Here is a 27,331-nt window from a genome sequence, read left to right on the forward strand (position 1 = left end):
ATCGCGTAATGTTCATAATATGACATCTTCGTCATGATTAGTATGACCAATATTAGTGAAATGGAATCAGAAAATAATGTATATTTACGATTATTTAAATGTGAATAGTACAGTTCAATAAATTACCGGGAAGCTAGAATTTCATATTCTGTTTCCACTGAGGACCATGGTCAGCCTTCTCCCCCTCGTGGGAACGTGCCAAAATATGAAGGAAAACGCAAAGAAGAATAGGTCGTTGAAAGGCGACGATTATCAAATCATGTGGACCTATTTCGGTTATATCATTCTGGAAGTTTCGTTGATATACCGGTACATTTGGTGCGTGGAGAATGCGAGAACTAAGAAGGATGACATCCTCCTACCGCCAATCAATGGGGTAAGTGCAACTTTGAAAAGACGCGCTTCTTCGACTGCAATAACCGTTCCGCCTTTCTTTAACCATTGCGGTGGTTACCTCTGTCTATCCCGCTGTTGAGCAGCTTCTTGTCATGCGTGTGGTGTCACCTGCTTTCTGGGAGCTTTGAAAAACATCAGGAGGTCGAACTTAGCCTGCAGACATCCGACGGCGTCTCATAGCCACCCGTCTTGCTTTGGCAAGTTCCACCTTACATTATCACATCCTCATTTACGCATGTTCGAGGGAGGGGTACTTATGTAGATGAAATTCTGGCACGTTTATTAGGAGTACACATCTGTACGCGAGTAAGTACCGTCAACACTATGGTTGTCCCATTTTCGGCCCCCTTTTGGAGAATCGCTGTGTACCCCTAGTGAACCACGTACAATCTGTTAGGACACAAGCTGAGTAAACGTGCCTCGCAGGGTTGCACGATAACTTTCCAGGTTATAGTCAGACATGTGACAACCAGCTACTTCGTCGAATGGGATTTTCTAGCTCTTTATTTTTTTGTCCGAGCGTGTACGCACTCAATACTATGTTAGCACGGCGCTTGTGGCGTTGCAGTGTTCCTCCAATGAGCGTCGTCCGCTTTGCCCACCAGGATTCATAAAGCCGTGCACTTACAATAAAAAGGGGGCCTCCTTGGTTTGGGACTTGGGCTGTTGTCTGTTTTGTTCTTCGAGCAGTGCGCGTGCCTCGACACAATGGCAGCAACGCTTAACAGCACTGTTTCCTTACAATTTCATGTTTGTTAGTCCGGAGTGTATTTTCTACTTGGATGGAACATTTTCTTTGTTCCATCTCATTCTCAGACAAGGCCACCATTTCTGACCATCTCCGCGTGCCTGGGCCACTGGGGCTCTTCGGAAACCTGGGTGGCCACGCTGGTTGCCAGGAGTCTAACCCGGCTGCTGCTTTGGTTCTGGGCCTCAGAAATCTACCGACAGCAGCAGCCGGGGATACCCGAGCCAGCACAGGTCATCTACGGCTGGTGCTGCGCGATTGCGGCCTACGGCGATCCGGTGGCGTCCACTGCGCTCGCCTCCTTGCCTACATATGGCCCTTATGAGTACTCGGAGGCCCATGCGTTGCTGGCGGCTGTGGTCATGGTGGCTACGCTGTGCATACTTTCAGCAGCGACCTACCTCAAGGTCATGGCACCCAACAACAATGAGACCGTATGTATTCCTGCAACATGCTTGCGACCTACATTTGTGGCAAATATTTGCTCAATAGTCAAATAATTATATTATGTCACGTGGATGGAAACAATGCATTGCACAACGTAAATACAGGGTCATTCTGTAAACATTTTAAGTGTTGTTATCACAGTATCACAGACGGTTCTGTGATACTGGATACTGAGCTTCTATAGCTTACGATAGCATAAACCAATAAAGAATTGAGGAATTACAGGCACATGAGCTTGCTTTCGGTATTGAACCAAGATAATTTCCAACCTAATCAGGGAAACACTGGACTCCATTCAACCAAGACAACCCGCGTGCTTAGCGAAGGGATATTCTATAATCGACCAGATGCTTGTCATAAATCAGTCAAATGTGAACATTTAAGTACACTTAATCTCTGTATATGACTTTCATTCATTAAGAAACACGACTTGATTCAGTAGAGATATCAGCGGTCATGGAAGCACAGCGCAATCAAGGAGTACAAGACACATACTTGAATATCTTAGGAAATGTCTGCGAAGATTCCGCGGCGGTTCTCCACAAGGAAAGTAGAAAATCGCCTTCAAAGAAAGGGGTCTGGGACGGAGGCACAATATTGTCATTGCTATACACTGCATGCTTATATAAGTACTCAAGGTATTAGACTGCGGTGGCTTAGCAGTGATGATCAATGGTGAATATTTCGGCAACCGTAGCTTAACAGATGACATCGTATTCTTCGGCAACAGTGCGTATGAAATGAAAACATTTCATTTACTATTTTAACAGAGGCAATGCAAGGGTGGGGTTGAAGAATAATATGCAGGAGGCAAAGGTAATGTTGGACAGCGAGGCAAGTGAACAAGAATTCACGATCGCCAGTCAGCGTTGACACAGGAGTACGTTCATGTAGAACAATTATTCCCGCGGGATCTTGACGATGAGAAGTAATTTCACGCAAGAATAAAAATGCGTTGGATGCGTACGCGAGGCATTGAAAAATCCTGACTGGCAGCTTAACACTGTCATTGAAAAGAAAAATGTGGAATCATTAGGTTATACCGGTGCCAATATATGTGACAGAACGTTGGACGTTAACAAAGAAGCTCGAGAAAATCTAAGCTCCGCACGAAGAACGATGGAACGAAACATGCAAGGCGCTAAATGACATGAAGCGAGCGGCGTGGACCGGAGAGCAAGAGGGGATAGCCGATATTTAGTTGACATTAGGAGAAAAAGAATGGACCTCGGCGGGCCACTCGGTTCTGCTAGATAATCGGTGGACCATTAGAGTTACAGAACGGCTGTCAATGGAAGGGAAGGGCACTCGAGGGAAGCATAAAAAAAGGTTAGGTGATGAAGTGAAGAAATTTGCCGCTGCATCTCGGAATCAGCTGGTACAAGACCGGAGAAATTGGCGGTTGATGGAAGAGGTGCTCGTCCTTCAGTGGCCATAAAAAGAGGTGGAGGCTGATGACGATGGCATCGAAGTACTTGAGTTTCTCACGACACTGCGGTCACGTTTGAAGATTACTGTAGTAAATGCCATTTATTTGTTGCAGTTTGCAAACAGACTAGCTTCATGGTTTGTTGGTTTCGCGACATATCGCGCAGCTTGGCAACGACAGACAGGCCGTCGTCGTCGTCGTCGTCGTCGTCATCATCATCATCATCATCATCATCATCATCCTCATCATCATCGCACGTTACGCCCACTGCAGGGCAAAGGCCTTTCCCATACATCTCCAACTATCCCGGTCATGTACTAATTGTGGCTATGTTGTCCCTGCAAACTTCTGAATCTCATCCACCCACCTAACTTTCTGCCGTCCTCTGCTACGCTTCCCTTCCATTTGAATCCAGTCCGTAACCCTTAATGACCACCAACGGTTGTCTTCCCTCCTCATTACATGTCCAGCCCATGCCGATTTCGTTTTCTTGATTTCAACTAAGATATCAGTAATTCGCATTTGTTCCCTCACCCAATCTGCTCTTTTGCTATCCCTTAACGTTACACCCATCAATCTTCTTTCCATAGCTCGTTGCGTCGTCCTCAATTTAAGTAGAACCCTTTTCGTAAGCCTTCAGGTATCTGCCCCGTACGTCAGTACTGGTAAGACAGAGCTGTTATGCACTTTTCTCTTGAGGAATAATGGCAACCTGCTGTTCATATTCTGAGAATGCCTACCAAACGCACCCCAGCTCATTCTTATTCTTTTCTTTATTTCAGTCTCATGATCCGGACCCGCGGTCACTACCTGCCTTAAGTAGATGTATTCCTTTACCGCTTCCAGTGCCTCGCCACCTATCGTAAAGTGCTGGTCTCTTCCGAGACCGTTAAACATTACTTTAGTTTTCTGCAGATTAATCTTTAGACCCACCCTTCTGTTTTGCCGCTCCAGGTCAGTGAGTAGGCATTGCAATTGGTCCCCTGAGTTACTAAGCTAGCCAATATCATCCATTAGTTACTAAGGTATTCTCCATTAACTCTTATCCCCAAGTATTCCGAATCCAGGTCTCGGAATAGATACATAGATATATATTTTATTTCTCTCAAAACAAAGTACAGAAATGAGAGAGGACGGAAGGGAAAAAGCTGCCGATTGCAGCTTGAGGACCCCCTACGCCCTACAGAGCAGCAGTGAGGTGAGAAACAAAGGCAATACGACAGGTTGCAAAGTATACACAAACAGAATTCAAAATCACAATACTCGTAATCTATTGCATAACTGCGATTTTTACACGGAATCTATTACATTGTTATGATTTTACACAATTAACGCAATGACACAATTTCTTCGTCAATTCCCATTACACAATTCTAACGCCAAAAAATACAGATAAATATAATTCATTCAAGTCCACTACAATACAGTTACACAGGTGAGCTATTCGCTCGAAAGCCCGAAAAGATTGATCAATTCTATGAAAGTTTGTATAGAAAGCAACCCAAGGGAAAAACGATTTTCTTCGAGAACATTTAGATACCTAGGCAGATTGTACGATAAAGATTGTGTGCGGTATTTGGTGCGACTTAACGGTAGTGACCATGACATAGAATGACGTACATCATATGTAGGTTCATGACGTACAAGCTGAAACATTGTTAGCATAAGGTTGTTGTTAGTTGCTACATCAGTTTTGTAAATGTAAAGAAGTTTGAACACATACAAGGTAGTTACACTTAAAATATTGAACTGCCGAAAATATTCTCTGGTGTGAGCATTCCACGGTATATTAGCTATCAGCCTTACCGCACGCTTTTGTGCAATTAAAAGGCGCTGTTTATTGTGTTGTGTCGTTGTACCCCAAACTGTGTGGCAATAAGTAATCACTGGCGTTATGTATGAATTATAAATGAGGAGTTTAACCTGTGTGGGAAGGGTTAACCTATGTTTGCATAACACCCCATTTAACCTGTTCATTTTAGCACGAATATTTTCAACTTGTAGGTCCCAATTGAGTGTCTCAGAGAATATAACACCAAGAGATTTTATACTGGATACAATATCAATCTTGTCATTACCTAATAATAGTTCGATATCACCACTTACTATTTTATTTTTTGTTCTATATATCACAGCTTTTGTTTTATTCGTATTAACTTTAAGACAATTTTTATTACACCAGTGACGCAAATGTTCCAAAAATTGGTTGCCACGGATGGATAACTCAGCTAGTGTGTTTCCTGTGGCGAGCATTGTAATATCATCAGCGTAAGCTACGAGATGAACCGGAAAGGGGGTATGAAAAATGTCATTTATATAAACTAAAAACAACAGAGGCCCTAAAATGCTTCCCTGTGGTACACCGGATAAGATTGGCTCAACATCTGATGAGGTTTCATTTAAACACACCATTTGTTTACGGTACTTTAGGTAAGACTGTATTAAAGCAAGACTGATGCCCCTAATGCCATAGTGACTGAGTTTCTGAGATAATAGAAAGTGGTCAATTAGATCAAATGCTTTGGATAAGTCTATATATATCCCGAGAACAAGAAGCTTTTCTTCAAAGGCGGAAATTACAATTTCTTTTTGTTTAGTCAATGCCATCTCAGTCGACCTCTGTTTTCTAAATCCAAACTGGTAGTCAGAAAGAACAGAATGCTTACTTAGAAAGTTAGTCAACCGGCAATGAATAATTTTTTCTAATGCTTCAGACAGTACTGGAAGAATCGATATTGGTCTGTAGTTGGAAAAGTCAGAAACAGATCCACTTTTATGTATGGCAACAACCTTTGCGATCTGCATTTGTTTTGGGAAGACGCCGCTACTTAAACAAAGGTTATAAATATATACTAGTGTCGGGGCTAATAAGTCTATTACAAATTTAAATGGTTGGATTTGAAAACCATCTTTATCCTTGGATTTACTCTACCGGAGGTTCGAAAACACGAACATTATTTCAGATTCAGTAGTTGGAAACATAAATAAGGCTTCGTGTAAACAAGCTGTGAATAGCATTGAAGAGATCGTATCTCTCTGCCTGACGCCTTCCTTTATAGGGATATTGTTGCTTTCTTTATGTATGACTACGGTGGTGGTGGAGCCGCTATATATCTTTCAGTATTTTTAGATACGGCTCGTCTACACGCTGATTCCGTAATGCCTCCATGACTGCTGAGGTTTCGACTGAATCAAACGCTTTCTTGTAATCAATGAAAGCTATATATAAGGGTTCCTGATTCTATTTGCGATTACCTTAGTAAATACTTTGTAGGGAACGGACAGTCAGCTGATCGGTCTATCATTCTTCAAGTCTTTGGCATCGCCTTTCTTATGGATTAGGATTATGTTGGTGTTCTTCCAAGATTCCGGTACGCTCGAGGTCATGAGGCATTGCGTATAAAAGGTGGCCAGCTTTTCTAGAACAATCTGCTCACCATCCTTCGACAAATCTGGTGTTACCTGATTCTCCTCAGCTGCCTTCCCCCTTTGCCGGCTTTGTCTCTTACTGCATACATCTGGTTTTTGCCTATTGCTAGTTTCTTGTTCACAGCTTTTAGGCTTCCTCCGTTCCAGGCTTCCATTTATTGGCGTTTCTTGATCAGATCTTTTGTCTCCTGCGATAGCTTACTCGTATCCTTTCTAACGGAGTTGCCACCGACTTCTATTGCACACTCCTTAATGATGCCCATACGATTGTCGTTCATTCGTGTAACACTAAAGTCCTCTTCCTGAGTTAAGGCCGAATACCTGTTCTGTAGCTTGATACGAAATTCCTCTATTTTCTCATTGATCCGCTAACTCATCGATCGGCTTCTTATGTACCAGTTTCTTCCGTTCCTACATCAAGTCTAGGCTAATTCGAGTTCCTACCATCCCATGGTCACTATAGCGCACCTTGTCGAGCACGTCCACATATTGTATGTAGCTAGGGTCAGCGCAGAGTATAAGGTCTATTTCATTTCTAGTCTCGCCATTCGTGCTCATCAACGTCCACTTTCGGCTAACCCGCTTGCGGAAGAAGGTATTCATTATCCGCATGTTATTCTGTTCTGCGAATTCTACTAATAACTTTTTCCTGCTATTCTTAGAACCTATGCCATATTCCCGGACTGACCTGTCTCAAGCCTGCTTCTTGCCTACCCTGGCATTGAAGTCGGCCATCAGTATACTCTGTTTTGGTTTGACTTTACCCATCGCGTATTCCACGTTTTCATAGAAGCTTTCGACTTGCTGGTCATCATGACTGGATGTAGACGGGTAGAAGTGTACGACCTTCAATTTGTACCTCTTATTAACTTTCACAAGAAGACCTGCCACCCCCTTGTTAATGCTATAGAACTCCTTTATTTTACCAGCTATATCCTTATTAATCAAGAATCTGACTCCTTGTTCTTGTCTCTCCGCGAAGCCCCGGTAGTACAGGACGTGCCCGCTTTTTAGTACTCTGTATGGTTCTTTTTTCCTCCTAACTTCACTGAGCCCTATTATATCCTATTTGCAGCCTTCTAATTCCTCCAATAGGACTGCTAGACTTGCCTCACTAGATGATGTTATAGCGTTAAACGTTGCCAGGTTCCGATTCTAATGGTGGCCTGTCGCGATCCAGGGATTCTTAGCACCCTCTGCTGCGTCACAGGTCTGACCGCCGCCGTGGTCAGTTGCTTCGCAGCTGCTGGGGACTGAGGGCCGGGGTTTGATTGTTGTGTTCATATAGGAGGTTGTGGCCAATACTGCACCATGGTGGCCAATCCTCCTCTGGTGAGGGAGTGCTCGTTACCGCTTCTGGTCACCGGGATCAGGCCTCACTCCAGGCCTGTTTTTTCAATTTTATCAACACGCGGATTTGCTTTTTTTCCGGTGGAAAATTGTGCGGCACCGGGATTCGAACCACGGTCCACTTGCACGCGAGGCGGATGCTCTACCTCGGCGCCACCACTGCACCCATTTCTGAGGCATTACATGCCAAAACCACGATATGATTATGAGGCACACCGTAGTGGGGCACACAGGAATAATTTGGACCACCTGGGGTTCCTAATGTGCACCTAAATCTAAGTACACCGGTGTTTCTGCGTTTGAACCCCATCGAATAGCGGCCGCCGTGGCCGGGATTTGATCCCCCCACCTCGTGCTCAGAAGCCAACCACCACAGCCAGTAAGGAACCACGGCGGGTCTAATGTTCATTAAAAGGGCCCCTGAACAACCTCTGACATTCTTTTTGCACTTTTGAACTCACGTACATCTTGTAGAAAAGTTCGTGATGATAATCGGCGAACGCGGCAGCGCTATGCGGCGCGAGCACGCCACAAATTCAAAAAACAAATAAATCGGCTCTCTCCTGGCTTTTCCGGTGCCGCTGTGCAAATCGCGACATGAACGGAGCGCACCTGTACACGTCACAGGGTGGATGCTGTTCATTAGTCAAATTCAAATTCTTTATTTTCCAAAACAAGTTTTGTGGTTGACAGGGCTAAAAGCTGCAGTCTGCAGCTTGACAGAGGCCCGGGCACCATATTCAAGGCAGGGCTTGACCTCAACGTGAATGTCGAACCGTTAAACAAAAACCTATGGAACAGAAAATAACAGAAAATAATAATTGTATGCATATGTGAATTCCTATATATATATATATATATATATATATATATATATGAATTCACGTATGCATACACAGAAACACATATAATACACGAAGAAAAGATCACATTCTAAAAACACTACAATGTGAAATACAAGCAGACACAGGAGTATTTAGCTTTTGCTAAGGGAAAAACAGAAGACTTATGAATGTACGTAGCTTCACGACAACAGTGGTAGGTATGATATTTTTTAAGATAAGAGCTGTTGAAGTAATGATAGTGTGGGCTTTACTATATCTTTGTATTTATTTAGGATTAACGGAAGATTATATTTCAAAGACTGCAGTTTGTAAAAAAAAGTGCGGAAACCGGAAATTATCCAAAAGTGAAAAACGTGTACGAACATTAGTATTTTGCTGAAGCAATGCTATTCTACTAAAAATGTTTTTAAAAGTGGGTGAAGACACATAGAATGAACGCAAAACACGAAATTCATACATATATTGTATTGTCATAATGTTGTACAACCTAAAATAGTACTCTGTGGAAGCTAAATAATCGATATTTGCGATATCACGAACGACTTTCTTTTGTAATATACAAATCCTCGTAATATTCCTTTGTGTAGTGGTCAACCATACGAGACTCAGTAATTAATATGGGAAGCGAACAATGCAGAATAAATTTGTTTTTTGGCTTCCACTGGGAGAATTGTACGGCAACGCGATAGAGCTCCTGTGGTCATTGAAAGTGTTTTGCATAAGTTGTCAACATGCGAATCCCATGCGATATTAGAGCTAAATGTTACTCCGAGAATTTTATATTCACTGACGATTTCGATCCTGTGCCCGTCGCAGTATATATCCTGTTCTAAATTATTTACTTTATTTTTAGCACGGAAGAAAAGTACCTTGGTTTTAGCTGGGTTAATCTTGAGGCAGTTAGAATTTGACCCGAATACGAGCTTCTAAAGGACCTGATTACATCTTGACGCTAGATCGGCTTCATCAGTTCCGGAGAGTAGGATAGTGCTATCATCGGCATATATGGTAAATTTTGAGCTTGTGTCAATACGGGCAATTTCGTTTATGTATACGTTAAACAAAAGAGGACCTAAAATACTGCCTTGAGGTACACCACATTTTATATCGATGGGAGATGAATGGTAATTGCCAATGTACACAGACTGAGTCCTGTTGGCTAAGTACGAACTGAATAGTTCAAGCTACTTACCACGAACCCCATAGTCCGAGAGTTTTAGTATAAGTATGTTATGGTTAAGTGAATTGAATGCCCTACTGTAATCTACGACAAGACCGGAAGTTATGTGTTTATTTTCAATGTTTTGTAGCACACTTTCTTTAAGACTTAAATAAAGCTGTTTCAGCAGAGCGTCCTTTTCTAAAACCAAACTGCGTGTCGGAAAGAAGATTTATTTTGTCAAAGAAGTTAGTCAGTCGAGAAAAGAATATTTTTTCTAAGCCTTTAGAAAAAATTGTTATCACAGATATTGGCCTGTAATATTTTGTCTCATCTTTATTGCCTCACTTGAAGATGTCTTTTACCTTGGATCGTTTCAGTGCGTGAGGAATTTGACCTGATTGGATAGCGAAATTGAATATGTGAGCGAGCGCAGGTCAGTTAGTCCGGAGTGTGTTTTCTACTTGGATGGAACATTTTCTTTGTTCCGTCTCATTCTGAGACGACGCCAACCTTCCCAACGCTCTCCGCCTGCATGGGCCACTGGGGCTCCTGGCAAGCCTGGGTGGCCACGCTGGCTGCCAGGGGGCTAACCCGGCTGCTGCTGTACTTCTGGGCATCAGAAATAAACAGAGAGCAGCAGCCGGGGATACCCCAGACAGCCGAGGCCATCTACGGCTGGTGCTGCAGGATTGTGGCTTACGCCGGTCCAGTGGCGTCTACTGCGCTCGCCTCCTTGCCCGTATTCGGCCCTTATGAGTATGCAGAGGCCCATGCTGTGCTGGCTGCGGTCGTCATGGTGGTGACGCTGTGCGTCCTTGCAGCAGCTACCTACCTCAAGGTCATGGCAGAGAACGACAATGGGATCGTATGTATTTCTGCAACGTGCTTGTGACCTACATTTGTCGCAAATATTTGCTCAACAGTCAAATAATTATGTTATGTCACGTGGAGGGAAACAATGCATTGTACAACGTAAATACAGGGCCATTCTGTAAACATTTTAAGTGTTCTTACTCGTTTTGCAATAGACGGTTCTGCGATATTGGATACTGAGTTCCTATAGCTTACGAGAGCATAAACCAATAAAGAATTGACGAATTAAAGACACATGAGCTTGCTTTCAGTATTGAAGCAAGATAATTTCCGACATAATCAGGGAAACACTGGACTTCATTCAACCAAGACAACCCGCGTGCTTAACGAAGGGATATTCTATAATCGACCAGATGCTTGTCACAAATCCGTCAATTGTGAACATTTGAAGTACACTTAATCTCTGTATATGCCTTTCATTCATTAAGAAACATGATTTGATTCAGTAGAGATATCAGCAGTCATGGAAGCACAGCGCAATCAAAGAGTACAAGACGGATACTTGAATATCTTAGGAAATGTCTGCAAAGATTTCGCGGCTGCATTGGTTCTCCAGAAGGAAAGTAGAAGATTGCCTTTAAAGAAAGGGGTCTGGGACGGAGGCACAATATTGTCATTGCTATACACTGCATGCTTATATAAGTATTAAAGGTACCAGACTGCGGCGGCTTAGCAGTGAAGATCAATTGCGAATATCTCTGCAACCGTAGCTTAACAGATGACATGGTATTCTTCGGCAAGAGTGCGTATGAATTGAAAACATTTCATTTAGTGTTTTACCAGAGGCAATGCAAGGGTGGGGTTGAAGGATAATATGCAGGAGACAAAGATAATGTAACGAAGCAAGGAAAAAACATTTCATGATCGCCAGTCAGCATTGACGCAGGAGCACGTTGATGTCGGAGAATTACCCCCACGGGTTCTTGAAAATGAGAAGTATATTCACACAAGAGTAAATATGCATTGCATGTGTACGGGAGGCATTAAAAAATCCTGACTGGCAGCTTACCACTGTCATTGGAAAGAAAAATGTGTAATCATTAGGTTATACCGGTGCCAACATATGTGAGAGAAAGTTGGACGTTAACAAAGAAGCTCGAGAAAATCTAAGCTCCGCACGAAGAACGAAGGAACGAAACATGCAAGGCGTAACGTTTCAAGACGGGAAACGATCGGCGTGGACGAGAGAGCAAGAGGGGATAGCCGATATTTAGTTGACATTAGGAGAAAAAGAATGCAGCTCGGCGGGCCACTCGGTTCTTCTAGATAACCGGTAGACCATTAGAGTTACAGAATGGCTACCATACTAAGGGAAGGGCACACGAGGGAAGTATAAAAATAGGTTAGGTGATGAAGTGAAGAAATTTGCAGCTGCATCTCGGACTCACTTGTAGAAGACCGGAAGTAATTGGCGGTTGCTGGCAGAGGTCTTCGTCCTGCAGTGGACATAGAAATAGGCGGAGGCTGATGATGACGATGGCATCGAAGTACTTCAGTTTCTCACGGCTGTGCGGTCACGTTTGGAGGTTATTGCAGTAAAAGCCATTCATTTGTTGCAGTTCGCAAACTGACTAGCTGCATGGGTTGTCGGTTTAGCAACTTATCACGAAGCTTGGCAACGACCATAGACTTTCCGACAAGAATTACTAGAGCGAACTCTGGCGCTAGTGTCTACGGGAGCTGCAATGGGAGCGGTTGTCTTAGCATGGGAATTATGGGAAGTACATGGATTTGCCTAAACTCCGTCCTTTTGGCTTCAAACGGCATTGTGACTTTGTTAACTCGTCATTTTCAACAGTATATTGCGGAATAAATAATTAAATAAACATAATTAAAATTGCCCGACGGCAGGATTCGAACACAGGGACTCTAGCACAGAAGCCTGATATTGAAACCATTAAGCCAAGGACGTACGTATCGATAAGCGAATGAAACGCCCTTATGAATTTATCGTGGGCATGCCAGCGCCTTGAGACGCTTGGCGCGTTTCGATTTGGCCAACTGGACAAGCTCAATCGTTGCAATTAATAGAAACTGTACGCGTTCCCGCCGTCTTCTGCACTTCGAAGGATATAAATTGCGCCGAAATATAGGACAATAATATTTATATAGCGTAATATGCAAAGCCACAAGAACGTCTGTATCCACAAGCACGAAGATCAGACAAATCCATGTACTTCCCATCATTCCCATGGTAGGACAACGACTGCAGCGCCAGAGTTCCCTCTAGTAATTTTGTAGGAAACTCTATGGCAACGACAGACAGGTCGTCGTCGTCGTCGTCGTCGTCGTCGTCGTCGTCGTCGTCGTCATCATCATCATCATCATCATCATCATCATCATCCTAGTTGCGCCCACTGCAGGGCAGAGGCCGCTCCCACACTTCTCCAACTATCCCGGTCATGTACTAATCGTGCACACGTTGTCCCTGCAAACTTCTTAATCTCATCCCCCCACCTAACATTATGCCGTCCCCCCTCATTGCACGTCCTGCCCATGCCCATTTCGTTTCTTAATTTCAAATAAGATTTCATTAAGTAGCGTTTGTTCCCTTACCTGATCTGGTCTTTGCTTATCCCTTGACGTTACACCCATCATTCTTTTTTCTATAGCTGGTTACGTTATCCTCAGTTTAAGTAGAACCCTATATTTAAGGCTATATTTAAGGCCCCGTAGGTGAGCCGCTGTTGATACCTTTCAGTATTTTTACGTACTGCTCGTCTATACCTTGATTCCGTAATGCCTCCATGGCTTTACCGAATGTCTTTCTTCGGTGGTATGCTGAAATCATTGCGAAGTATGTTGTTGTGCTCTTTCGTAAATCACTGTTACCGCTTACTAATACAAAAATCCCGTCCTATATCTTTAACTTCTGTACGCTGTGAAATGCGGGACCATATCATTGCAAAATACATAGAACAACACTCCGTAATAGGTAACTTTGAGCATGGTTTCAGAAAAGGCTACTCGACAATGACACAATTAGTTACATTAGTCCATACTTTTCCAAAAACGTTAGATAATCATGGTCAAATTGACGCCGTATATATGGACTTTAGAAAAGCGTTTCACAAGGTTAGTCATTTAAAACTAATGCACAAACTAAAAGAGATTAACCTTCCCGATATTTTCATTTCCTGAATTGCCGATTATCTAGCCTACAGAGTGCAATTTGTTTCAGTTAATGACAACGACTCGAGTGGTCTTCCAGTCACCTCAGGAGTGCCCCAGGGAGGCGTCCTGGGGCCATTGTTATTTCAGCTGTATATTAACGATATGGTTACCGTCATTACACCAGGAACAGAAATTCGATTGTTTGCAGGTGACCGTGTGTTATTTCATCAAATGACGTGGGCGGAAGATCAAAACGAACTTAACGCGAGCCTAGACAATGTGGTTCATTGGTGCAGTGAATTTTTTATAATTGTTAACACAGAAAAAACTGTTTTTGTTCAGATTGCCCATAAAAAGAATTCGTTAAGCTATACTTATCAACTAGGCTCATCAACATTAAAACAGGTCCATAGTTACTAGTATTTAGGCGTTACGATAACTAGCGATCTTACCTGGAACTTGCACATTGAAAACATATGCTCGTCTCCATTCCGTAAGCTTTGTTTACTAAAGCATAAGCTTAATAATGCCCCCAGCAGAATATGAAACACCTAGCATATTACACCTACATCAGACCGAAACTATAATATTTATCTATAGTGTGGGACCATCTTACTAAAGAAAACATTAATAAACTTGAAAGAATTCAAAGAAACTCCTCTATCCACCCGACATCCAAGAACAACCACAACACGCAGTCACTAACGCCATATAAATTTTCTTTTTAACCACGTACCATATCTGGATGGAACCATCTTACAACTTCGTCGTAGTTTTAATAACACTTCTTTCCGCTATCTGTATTGTCTTGTTCCCGCATTCTTATTCCTGTTGTACACTTATTACTATGTTTTGCCTGTACTGCTTGGACCCTGTTGTGGTCTGCAGTATGTAATAAATAACAAAAAATTATAGACTGCTGAGATTTCGACTGAATCAAACGCCTTCATGTAATCAATGAAAGCTATATATATAAGGGTTGGTTATATTCCGTTCATTTCTCTATCACCTGAATGATTGTGTGAATATGGTCTATTGTTGAGTAGCCTTTAAGGAATCCTGCCTGGTCCTTTGGTTGACAGAAGTCTAAGGTGTTCCTGATTCTGTTTGCGATTACCTTAGTAAATACTTTGTAGGCAACGGACAGCAAGCTGATCGGTGTATAAATTTTCATGTCTTTGGCGTCCACTTTTTTACGTATTATAATTATGTTAGCGTTCTTCCAAGACTCTGGTACGCTCGAGGTCATGAGGCCCTGCCTATACATGGCGGCCAGTTTTTCCAGAACAATCTAACCACCATCCGTCAACAAATCTGCTGTTACCTGATCTCCCCAGCTGCCTTACCCGTTTGAATAGCTCCCAAGGCTTTCTTTACTTCTTCCGGCGTTACCTGTGGGATTTTAAATTCATCTAAACTATTCTCTCTACCATTCTCGTGGTGGGTGCCACTGGTACTGTATAGCTGCCTTACCCGTTTGAATAGCTCCCAAGGCTTTCTTTACTTCTTCCGGCGTTACCTGTGGGATTTTAAATTCATCTAAACTATTCTCTCTACCATTCTCGTGGTGGGTGCCACTGGTACTGTACAAACATCAATAGAACTCCTCATCTACTTGAACTATCTCGTCCATGTTAGTAAGGATATTGCCAGCCTTGTCTCTTAACGCATACATCTGATTCTTGGCTATTCCTAGTTTCTTCTTCACTGCTTTTAGGCTTCCTCCGTTCCTGAGAGCATGTCCAATTCTGTCCATATTATACTTGCTTATGTCAGCTGTCTGACACTTGATGACTAAGTTGGAAAGTTCTGCCAGCTCTAGTCTAGCTGTAGGGTTAGAGGATTTCAGACACTGGCGTTTCTTGATCACATCGTTCGTCTCCTGTGATAGCTTACTGGTATCCTGTCTAACGGAGTTACCACCGACATCTATTGCACGCTTTTTAATGATGCCCATAAGATTTTCGTTCATTGCTTCAACACTAAGGTCTTCTTCCTGAGTTAAAGCCGAATACCTGTGCTGTAGTTTGATCCTGAGTTTCTCTATTTTCCCTGTTAACGCTAACTGATCGATAGGCTTCTTATGTACCAGTTTCTTCTGTTCCCTCCTCAGGTCTAGGCTAATTCGAGTTCTTACCATCCTATGGTCACTGCAGCGCACCATGCCGAGCTCGTCCACAACTTCTTGTATGATGCCAGGGTTAGCGCAGAGCATAAAGTATATTTCATTTCTAGTATCTCCATTCGGGTTCCTCACCGCCCACTTTCGGCTATACCGCTTGTGGAAGAAGGTATCAATTATGCGCATATAGCTCTACCAATAACTCTCCCCCTGCTATTCCTAGAGGCTGTGCCATATTCCCCCACTGACGTGTCTCCTGCCCGGTTCGTGCCTACCCTGGCATAGAAGTAGCCCATCAGTACAGTGTATTTCTTTTTGACTTTACCCATCGCCAATTCCACGTCTTCATAGAACCTTTCGACTTCGTGGTAATCATGACTAGATGTAGGGGCGTAGACTTGTACGACCTTCAATTTGTACCTCTTATTAAGTTTCACAGAGACACAGTGAGGCAATTTTACGTATCGTAGTTGCACCAATACTATCAGGAGCGCCATGGAGTAGAAATCAGTAATAGATTACGCCACCTAATGCTCATTAATTAATTCATGGGATTTTACATGCAAAAACCACGATTTTATTATGAGGCGCGCCGTAGTGGGGCACTCCGGAATATATTGGACCACTTCGGTTTCTTTAATGTGGACCTACATCTAAGCACACAGAAGCGGCCCCCATGCAATTGCGTCCGGCATGACCGGGATTCGATCCCGCGACCTCATGCTTTGGAGCAACCACAGCGGGTCTCTTTTTAACGGCGCGCAAACCCACCGCCCCGTTCCAAAGAGTCCTCTTGTTACGGGGCGGTGGGTTACTCCACCAAGCTCTGTCCTACCAATGTTAAAAAAGAAAAAAAAAAAACAAAGAATACGAAAATAAAAAAAAATAATGGAAAAAATACAAACGACCAATTCTCATAAAAAAATTTTCTGAACCCTTAGCGTCAACTTTGCTTTTATACTCCCTCGTTCCTTGTCGTTTTCCTACTTCCACTAATCTTCCAATCGCCGTTTAGTAATCTCTATTGCCGACACGCTTACTTTACCTCTGCTCTCGCTCAACCCAAGCGCTTCAAGAAGGCCACTGGAGCCTAAATCGACCACTGGGCAGATATCTCCCATTCGAATGAAACATGCACCGTCGTTTGCCTATCTTTAGCGCAGCAAACATATGCTTCTTTTCTTTCTTATATTTCGCTTTATAGGTGCATACTTTAAGGCATCCCGATCTCAATTCGAGAAGTAGTGAGCTTCCCTTTGAGTTATCATAGATTATCTTCTTCTGAAGCAGTAACTCATAGCAGGTTTCTTTTCGAATTCCGCCACCCGTGAGATTATCTCAGCCTCTCTGAGTTTCCTCTTCACGTTCCTTTTTGCTGTGTTGCTCCCCATACATATGGTATTGTTGATGGTAAGCTTCGTAGCTCTTTTCCTCCACTGTGAATCAATGCTTTTCATGTACAAATACCTGAACACTCTACAAGCCCATTCACCTTCTTGCATATCCTTCAGTCGTTCTTCATAATCAATTTTACTGTGAGCTTCCCTGACTTCTTGTCCACCCCTTATCACCCTGCAAAGCGTCATTTGTAGTCTTCCCGTGAGCACCCGATGCGAGGTATTTCTCTTCCCCTTCACTGTTATTATTTTTTAATTGGCTTCCATATACTATTTCCCTTCGTTTATCCATATACGGTGGTATTTATACTCTCTTACGCGAACTATTTTCCAGCCCTCTATTGACACTGTCTGTTCACTGTTTTCAGCGAATACCACAGCAACTGATTTTCTAACGCAAATTTTAGACCTATGTTGTCACCTTCATGTCCACAAATATTGGCCAGACGTTGCATATCACTTTGCTTGTTAGCTAGCAACACAATGTTTGGCCGCGTAAAACAAGCCAAGAAGCGGTAGCTCTAGTAGTGTACTTGCCTGTTTGTATGTGAGATTAAACCCAATATTGCTTAATACGTGCTCTTCCGATCCTCAGCCTGTACATAATAAACAGCAGTGGGGAGAAAGGCACCTCAGGCTCGCTCCTCATCCCTTCCCCTTCAATGCCCCCAAACAGTATTTTCTCTCGCTAAACATTTTGCAAAAGCTGTAGATAATTATCGGCTAAGCCTTCCCCTTCCAGATTATTCGACAAACTGTTGTGGTCTACGTTGTCATACGCTCCTGTAACGTTTAAAAAGGCTATATATAATGGTTTCCTCTCTATTCTTGATATTTCTATACACTGAGTAAGGAGAAATGAATTACCACCCAGACGCCTGGCTATTTTGAAGCCATTCTGAATTTCTCCCGAAATGTTATTATTATCATGCCATGCTTGACGCTTTAATTTATTTGCCTTGCCTGCTTTGCGAAACTGTACGTTACCGATGTAATGGTCAATTGGTCTATACGACCAAATTCTATCTTTCTGTCCCTTACCTTTATAAATTGAATTCCTTCTACTTTGTCGCCCGTCCGAACTCTCTGGTATACATCTTTCTTTTAAGGTTTTTTTCAGTGCTTTGAAAACAGCTTTCTTACTTTTCGTCTTAGTCCATTATTTAGCCTTACGGGAACCAACTATAGCCTTGTGACTGTGCGCTAAGGAATTTCCTCGTCGGCCATCTTCGAGTTGACGTTTTTCAGCACCAGCTCCTTTTCCATCTGGTTGTCTTTCAAGCTCCTTCTTTGATCTACCAGAACCCTTTCATTGCCTTGGAAAGTTTCGGCTGTTATTTATTTTTTTATGTAATTTATTGCCGCCTCCCCTTCCAGCTTGTTTCCATCTTCATCTAGGATGTGCTGCTGAATTGTTCCAGAATTCCTGCCTGATAATATTATCTGCAGGTCCAAAACATTGTACGTGCGACTTTTTTTTCTCGCGTATTTCTGAGAACCAACGTTAACTTTCACCTTCTATTTATGCTTGCACCGGTATCTTAACCACAGAATGTTTTGCCCGCTATATTTCCCATTTTCTGGCTACTTCATCCTGCGCACACTGCAGCTTCTTTGCGTGTCTGTGCTCTCGGGATGCTCGCTGTCATTCGGCGACCGCTTCTCGTATTCTCCCAGTTCCACCAGCTTTTTGGGTTCATCTTTCGTTTCGAGCGAACATGTTACTTCTCTTTGCGTGTTTCTGTCGCGATAATGCTTAGAAGCTCACTATATTCCCACTCCTTGCTTAGCCATTTCCGAAGTTCTTTCTCGACTCTTGTGACTATATTTGCTATTTGTTTGGCATTAGGATTTGAAATCGCGATATTGCGCTCTTTGTTCTCTTTCATAACTACATCTCCCAATTTCAAAATGATGCGTTTACGGTCACTCCCAATGCTCCTATTTGCCTCCTCGTCAATGACCTTTTCCCTCAGCCAGTCATGAAGAATTCTTTCTGTGATCAAACAGTAATCAATTATGAGTTGTCGGTTTCTTACTTGCCACGTGGTCTGCCCGTCATACTTGGGCCCTGTACTACCGATAACGAGGTTACGTTGCTCGGAATGATCTAGCATTCACTTCCCGATGATCTCTGTATAGCCATCTAGATCCTTTATCTGGGAATTTATGTCACCTAATTGGATAATTTCGGCATCATTCGCGAATCCCGTAATATCAGAACTTAGGCATTCAGCTAACTGGTGATTCTTCTGTGCTCTAATTTCCGGTCCACAAATGCGTTACACCCAGCGAAGTTTTCTTTCCACTCATAGTACAGGATAAGCAGACATGCTCTTGACGCATTGAACTTATTCTTTTGCATTTGGCTCCATGATGGATGAGCATTCCGTCTCACTCTCCCTTTATTTCCGATTTAGGTTTGTTGCGCCCTTCCCAAAACATGATTCTCAAACACCGACGGCTCCTCCAGGTGTCTAATTTTCGATTATGTAACCGCATGCACCCCTATTTGTTCTCTTTTAAACAACTCCTCAATCTCTACCCGCTTTTCCTTTCTTGGGCTGCCCTGAATGTTTTTGTAGCCTATAACATAGCGAGCTTTCTTTCTTGTTTTCCTCATTTTCTGTTATTGATGCCGATGGTTTTCTACGGTTTCCCTGGGGCGCCTACTTCATTACTACCTAGAGAGGCCTCCTGAGCGCCCGTGGGCCCCCCAAGAAAGCAGCCCTGTTTATATATCCTCACTAGCAGCCACTACGGCTCTTAGTACGCTACTGTCATACGTACAGGCACCTCAGGCACCATGCACACCACGATCTCCATCTGAGGGGACAGCTCGCGCAAGTTGTCTACCCTCCTTCACCCAGCGCTGGGCTAGTCCTGTGCCTTTCTTTTTTAGGATGTCACTTAGCCCGCCTGCTACTACGACAATGTTGCGGCCGTGGGCATTTCCCGCGAGCTTAGCTTTTGCTCGCTTCATGACAGAATCGATTATTCGCCGTGAAATGTCTCTACCGCCACTCTTTTATTGACTTTCACTCTCTCCGCAATTAATTCTGAGCAGCTAGCAAGGTTTGTGTCGCCGCAATAATCACCCTTTCAATCTCTTCTACTGGCAATGCCTCTCCTTTCTTCCCTTCCTCATCCTTTTCCGGTGGTGGAGGTGACAAACAATATTTGGTGATTTACTTTCTTGATATACCCCTGGAAAAACACGTCGGTCCGCCACTGCGACACCTGGAGCCTAGCGCGCCTCCTTGTAGTTGATGCTGTCAGCGCTTGCTGTTCCTCCTTGTGTTGTTTGCTGGCGCTTATACGTGTTACGTGTTTTGGTTTGCGATTCACTGTCCCAAATCGATCGTTCTCGTTTTTTTTTTAATTTGGAAAAAGAGCAATAAGAACTTTACACGAAGTCGAATTTCCTCGTGGCTACGACGCAATGCGTCACCTTTAGTTTTTCTCGTTGGTGCCGGTGATGCACACCATGCAAGCGGCACTGGCAAGTCTTTACTAACGAAACACGGCGGCGTGGTATCACATTTCGGGTCTGGCAAAGCGCCGGCGAGTAGCGGGGCCTCCTTCGTCCCTTTTCTCGCACTTTCTCTTTTGTCCTTGCGGGATGGGTTGTCGGGCCGCTAACAACGCATTGTACAGAGAACGTGAAGCGATCGCACATTATTCACACAAGGTATATTCGCAGCCCTTCTTAGCAGGAGCACGGCCCGGCGCGGGAGGCATTGTGGCAGCCGAAAAACGCGGCGAAGTGGTAGTAACCCGAACAGAGCGGTGCTGTGAAACAAGAAAAAAAAAACAACGCGAACCTGGCCAGGGTTATGACGTAGCCTCCACGTGCCCTAATCAGCACAGCGCGAGAAGAAGGGCTTGAGAGGAGAGATGGGATAGAGAAGAAAAAACAAGCGGCAACCGCATTCTTCATCCTGCAACTCCTGTAACTGATATGAGGGCATCATTTTCAAGAATTTTTTCGACTGTTATTTTCGCGGCAGACTTGGACACAGGTGCTACTACATAAGAAATTTTCGACTTCGGTGTTGTGTAGAAAGAGACAGAAAGGAATTTTATGAAAACGGCGTGGCTCAATGCTTTTTATGGTCAGTATCCGAGCTCATTGGCTGTTCGACTAAAACAAAACATAAGTGATTGGAATGGCTTGCCTGACGTAGGTAATTAGATTCAACAGCCCTTCTTAGCAGGAGCACGGCCCGGCGCGGGAGGCATTGTGGCAGCCGAAAAACGCGGCGAAGTGGTAGTAACCCGAACAGAGCGGTGCTGTGAAACAAGAAAAAAAAAAACAACGCGAACCTGGCCAGGGTTATGACGTAGCCTCCACGTGCCCTAATCAGCACAGCGCGAGAAGAAGAAGGGCTTGAGAGGAGAGATGGGATAGAGAAGAAAAAACAAGCGGCAACCGCATTCTTCATCCTGCAACTCCTGTAACTGATATGAGGGCATCATTTTCAAGAATTTTTTCGACTGTTATTTTCGCTGCAGACTTGGACACAGGTGCTACTACATAAGAAATTTTCGACTTCGGTGTTGTGTAGAAAGAGACAGAAAGGAATTTTATGAAAACGGCGTGGCTCAATGCTTTTTATGGTCAGTATCCGAGCTCATTGGCTGTTCGACTAAAACAAAACATAAGTGATTGGAATGGCTTGCCTGACGTAGGTAATTAGATTCAACTAAACTTGTCGCTTCAGCACGAGTATGATAGCTCAAGTGCCTGAAGGATGCCTCCTGAAAGTTACCGCGGCTGGGCTCTTAAGAATTGACAAAGCCAGAATTCCTCGGTCACGTGTTCGATGCGATTGTTGCGTTGGCTAGCCGCGTGTCGTATCGCCCGCAGAAGTGTGAAGTCCCCCTTCTCCGTTTGGTCGCCATGATGTGCTTGGTGCTTTCTGTCCACGACATCCAGCTTGTTAGTATCGGGTAGAGGGATGCTCAGTGTCCATTTAAAATGCCCGTGTGAAAATTAATGATTTAATATAGACATTTGCTCTACTTACTCACTTATCGCAGCCGTGAAGAAGAAATTGCTTATCGCCTTTGGGCACCTACGTCATATAATAGGGAAGTGGTTGCTGGGGAGCTAGACAGACAGCAGTGGGAAGTAGGCGCCTGGTACTGTAGTACATGTTTGCGTTTACATCCTTGTTCAGGTGAGCTGCTCGAGCTTATGCTTGAAGACTAAACACCTTGACCTGGTAAACGTGATGTTGCAAATGTGACGTGGTATTACTTTTGCAACAACTCCTGCGAGGGAATTGAAGATTATGTAATGTTATAGTGCTCTGTACATGTTGTGCTTCAAAAGCAAAACGTCGCTTTAATTGCCGCAGTTCTTAAAGCATCAATTTTGCTTCGCTAAACGTCCGTTAATTTGAAGCTTGCTGGTGACCGCTACTCCAGCTGACCCAAGCTGCTTGCTGTGTGGAAGGTCCCTATCGTGAAGGTATATGTTAATTTTTGTGTGCACAAATTTCTTCAGGTTTAGTGTTAACTGCCTCATCGGCAAGGACACATCAATTTAACCTGGGCATATTTTGTTGTGGCTATTGCAGCAGTAAGCGGTATGAAACTCCAGCTTCATAGTTCCTCATCACTTGAAATATTATAGACCTAATAATTATTACCGTACAAGGGACATATATATATATATATATATATATATATATATATATATATATATATATATATATATATATATATATATATATATATATATATATATATACTGTTCATAAATCACGTAACTTCTGTAAGTTTACGGCGTGTTCTCGTCAAAGAACGGCACAGCATTGTGAACTTTTTACTGACCAATTCAATAATATTCCGGAATTGTTTCCAATAGCATTCTGTTTATCATATGATACTCAGGTAATACAATATCAATAGCTTTCTCGACAAACTATTAATGAGCAAATCTAACGGTGTTTGAATAACTATTTTTTAGCTAGCCTGCGCTTTTTCGTTATAGCCTGTGGTATTGGCCGGCAGATGCGCACTTCAAGAGAGCTGGTCAGACTAAATATCGAGATCACAATAACACGTAATTCGTGCCCCAATTATTCAAGCATAGCACTTCAAAGGCTTTATTTAGCGACGCATTTGTAAACTTGAATTGAGCGATAGCTACTTCCAGCTCTTCATAATAAGTTACAGCATGGTTTCACAAATTTTGTCTGTCGGATGTTTGGTGCAGTGGACCACCACGGCACTGAAGGCGCTATGCGGTCTGTATGGCGTGGCCTGCGTTGTGGGCTTAGCCACGGGGGCCATCAAGGATACCCTCCCACCTGATTGGCAGCTGTTTGGTAAGTATTTGCGAGTATTTCTAATTCTATTGCATTTTTGCAAGTAGACTCAGTTATTTTCTCCGATGTTCGTTTGGCACAAATTATGCAGATGTTGGAATGTATCAACGTAACGTTGTTCTTTACCGGTCAACCACAATTTGACCAGATTTTTGCATTCCGGACGTGTCTCCGGATATCCGGGTTAAACGCGTCTTTTCCGCGAATTCTGAAACCAAATACCACCCTCTCTCTCTCTCTCTCACTCTCTCTCTCTTTGCATGCTGTGATGTGTGGTGCGCGACGTGGTGCGGGGCTCGGGACGGTCGAGAGCAGACGACGCCGAGTTCACGCGCGCCGAGCTGGAAGGAGGAAAACGACGACGCCGAAGAGCGCCCGGCACGTGAACGCGCGGCGCAGGAAAAACAAAAAGAAAAAAGCAACCAATTAGAAAAGACCACGGGGCGTCGGGCAGCCAATCAGTAAATGCCAAATCGGCCATACCACAAGAAAAAGCGTGGTGCGCTGGCAGAAGGGGGGCGACACGCAAGAGGACACGCAGGGAGACGCCGGGGAGACGCCAGGAGAGTCCCAGGAAGCGACGGCAGGAGGAGGTCAACCACCGGAGTGGGCGTTGAAGACGGGCCGTCGGGTTCCGGACCCGAGCCCACCAGGACTTCACCCGCCCGGGGCCTCCTGCCTACCTGTTCCTGTGCGTCGCCCGTCTACCTGAGCGTGCCGTCAGCTCCTCAAGGCCGGTGAGCTTTTGCGCCAGTGGGCAGGACGAGAACAGTCGGGCTTCGGGCCCGAGTTCTGCGCCAGCTGCCCGGCCAGAACGCCACCCCCGTCTGCCGTGCCGCCTGCTGCCCGAGGCCGGCGTTCGAGCTTCCGCGCCGTGGGCGAGAGGGGAGCAGTCGGGCTACGGGCCCGAGCTCTCTGCCCGGCCAGAACGCCGCCGCCGTCCACCCAGCCGCCAGCGTTACCTCGCCTCGCCAGAGCTGGCGCGCTCCCGGCGCCCGGTCGGTCAACCTACGCCACGACCTTTGGTGAGACCGGCGCCTCTCCTTCTGCCAGCTCGTCGCCGCGTTGAGACTGCGACGCGTCCCCGCCCTCGTGGCAAGCCCGGACTCGCGCCCTCGCTAAAGCCCTAAGTGTGTACCTTACTGCTATGTTTTCTTGAATGTTTATTTTATGCATGCTTTCTGTTTCGTTCTATTTGCTTTTTGCCTTTTTATTTTTGATTAAAAGTCTTTGTGTGTGTTCAAACCAACGGCTTTGTCCTCAATTGGGTTCTCGGAGGCTCCGCCTAAGAGAGAGAACACGAACCTTTGCACCCCATAAGTGGGGTTGTCACACATGCTACAAAGAGTTCGCGGTGCGCACGTGCTAGCACGAACCCTGCGTCGAGACAACGAAGTTAAGAGCCCGTTTGCTTAAGTGAACTCTAGTTACTGATAGTTGTGCACAAGCTGTGCCCAGAACGGCGACGCTACAAGGCCCTCAACCAACCGCCCAACGAGCGCATTCTGCGGAGGCCGGCTGAAGAAAAGGCACAGTAGGCTTTTCTTGCGCTTACAGTCAAGTATCATCATCAGCCCATTTTATGTTCACTCCAGAACGAAGGCCCCTCCCTGCGATCTCTAATTACCATTGTCCTGCGCCAAACAATTCCAACTAGTGCCCACGAATGTCTTGATTTCTTCGCCCCACCTAGTCTTCTGCCGTCCTCGACTGCGCGTCCCTTCTATTCGCCCCCCATTCTGTAACCCTTATGCTCCACCCGTTATTTAACTTGCGCATTACATGACCCCCCCCGGCTCCATTTCTTTCTCTTAATGCCTACTAGGTTATAGGCTATCCGTGTAGGCTCTCTGATCGAAACCGCTCTTGTTTTGTCTCTCAACTTTATGCCTGCCATTCTTCTTCGCTCTTTGCGCGTTCCTTAACTTGTTCTCAAGCGTCTGTATCAATGTCCGAGTCACTGCCCGATATGTCAACACCGGTAAGATGCATTGTTTGTACGCCTTTCTTTTCAATGATAATTGTAAGCTTCCAACTGGTGCTGACAATGTCTGCCATATGCACTCCAACCCACTTTTATTCTTCAGTGACTTTCCTTCTCATTACACTCATGACACCCTCCAATAAAATTGAAAAATACCCGAATGATCTATTCGTACAATTGTAGATTTTACCGGAAAAAAATAAATTTCTCCCCAATTTCCAGCTTGAAAAAAATACCACCCCCTTTTTACGCTTCGAAAATAAAAAAAAATATTTAAAACCGGAAAAGAAACAACCCTAAAAATATACGAATACCGTATATACTGGTGTAATGGCCGCACCCACGTAAAAATGGCACTCAGAACATTGTAAAAAAAAATCCCCGAAGACAAATATTTAAAAATTGTGACTGTGTAGGCCGCGCCCTCGAATTTCGTTAGAATGTTGGTAGTGGTATTTGTTGTGTGGTGCGAGAGTACGGAAGCTTTCTTTATTTTTAATCGGTGGCAATACAAGGCAGCTATGCCGAATTTCCGGCTCCTCCAGGTAGCAATATCACAGCCTCCAAGGTCTAGCGGCTGCCTACGAGGGGCTGCCATCGCTGGTCTCTGGGGCTTCAGAATTCATTCTAGCGGGAAGGTGGCCCTCTGAGGGAATATCCAGAGCCTGTACAAGCCACCACAGTAGTTCAATAAAGGCCGGTACCACAGAAAAGATTCACGAAAAAGAAGTTTTTTTCTTCCTGTTATGGGCGCACCTCCAATTTTCACCCCTAATCTCGGAATAAGAAAGTGCGGATTTTACAGGAGTATATACGGTAATAGTAAATAGAGAAAAGTAATATTATGCGGCTAAATTTGATGCTAGCAAGTGTTTGCTTTCATCCTGCACGACGTGCTATCTACTGCAATGTTTGCATTTATGGGCACTTCCGTGTTATTCAGAGCTTTAGTGTTATACATTAAAGACATGGTCACAGCTACATTGTGACGCCAGGTTTCGATGCCTTATCTGCACCAGCAGGCACCTAATTATCTAATTTATGCGGCGAATGTGACCACAAGCCCAGATTCCACGCATCGCAAATCTATATTAAGTCGACAAAGAAGACCTTCTCTTCAAAACAGAAGATCTAATTTCAAAAGCTTTCCAGGTTTCTTATCAAAATTAGACTGTGCGGATTTACATGCCAAAACAACGATCTGATTATGATGCACGCCGTAGTGGGGTACTCCGGAATTTCGGATTAGCTGTGTTTCTTTAACGTGCACCTTCATCTAAGTACATTGGTGGTTTCGGATTTTCGCTCCCATCGAAATGCGTGCGCCGTGGCCTGGATACCATCACGTGACCTCGTACTCGATGTTTCTTTATACAGGCTTTCGTTTGCAAAACGGGACATTGAGGCACTACCGCCTAGATGGCAACGTGGCATAGCGGAGGAGGTGCAGATGCAAGAGTGGCAGGTTTCTCAGGGCAGTGTAAAACTTTTCAGCATTGACTTATGCGCTAAAACAAATGTACAATCTAATTACCTCACATAACCACAATTGAGAAAAACTATATACTCGGGTGTCTCATAGTCTAACCTATAGCTAGACTACAAACACGGCAGTGGGAAGCGACCAAAAAAGAGAAAGGCAGCCTAATTAATTTATATGGGTGTCGCACAAAGCAAATTTGACATTAATGCAACCA

At 44.2% G+C, this 27,331-nt stretch overlaps 2 protein-coding genes across 3 annotated transcripts in view; one reads left to right on the forward strand and one right to left on the reverse strand.

The window, feature by feature from the left end:
* The window catches only part of LOC129381492 (uncharacterized), a 234,247-nt gene that overhangs the window by 101,749 nt on the left and 105,167 nt on the right, over positions 1 to 27,331 (reverse strand). The window lies entirely within an intron of this gene.
* LOC129381378 (uncharacterized) lies at positions 1,218 to 24,895 on the forward strand. Its single transcript, XM_072285574.1, has 4 exons — positions 1,218 to 1,578; positions 10,184 to 10,671; positions 23,539 to 23,650; positions 23,966 to 24,895. Exons 2-4 carry the CDS (start codon positions 10,339 to 10,341, stop codon positions 24,034 to 24,036), a joined length of 516 nt encoding a protein of 171 aa, XP_072141675.1. The 5' UTR covers positions 1,218 to 1,578; positions 10,184 to 10,338; the 3' UTR covers positions 24,037 to 24,895.

The sequence above is a fragment of the Dermacentor andersoni genome, chromosome 11 (genome assembly GCF_023375885.2).
Source record: "Dermacentor andersoni chromosome 11, qqDerAnde1_hic_scaffold, whole genome shotgun sequence".
NCBI lineage: Eukaryota > Metazoa > Arthropoda > Arachnida > Ixodida > Ixodidae > Dermacentor > Dermacentor andersoni.

Coding starts and splice junctions, on each gene's coding strand:
- LOC129381378 (XM_072285574.1), top strand. CDS start 10,339: ATGGGCCACTGGGGCTCCTGGCAAGCCTGGGTGGCCACGCTGGCTGCC. Junction 10,672..23,538: donor CAGAGAACGACAATGGGATC/GTATGTATTTCT, acceptor TGTTTGGTGCAG/TGGACCACCACGGCACTGAA. Junction 23,651..23,965: donor ACCTGATTGGCAGCTGTTTG/GTAAGTATTTGC, acceptor GGTCGAGAGCAG/ACGACGCCGAGTTCACGCGC.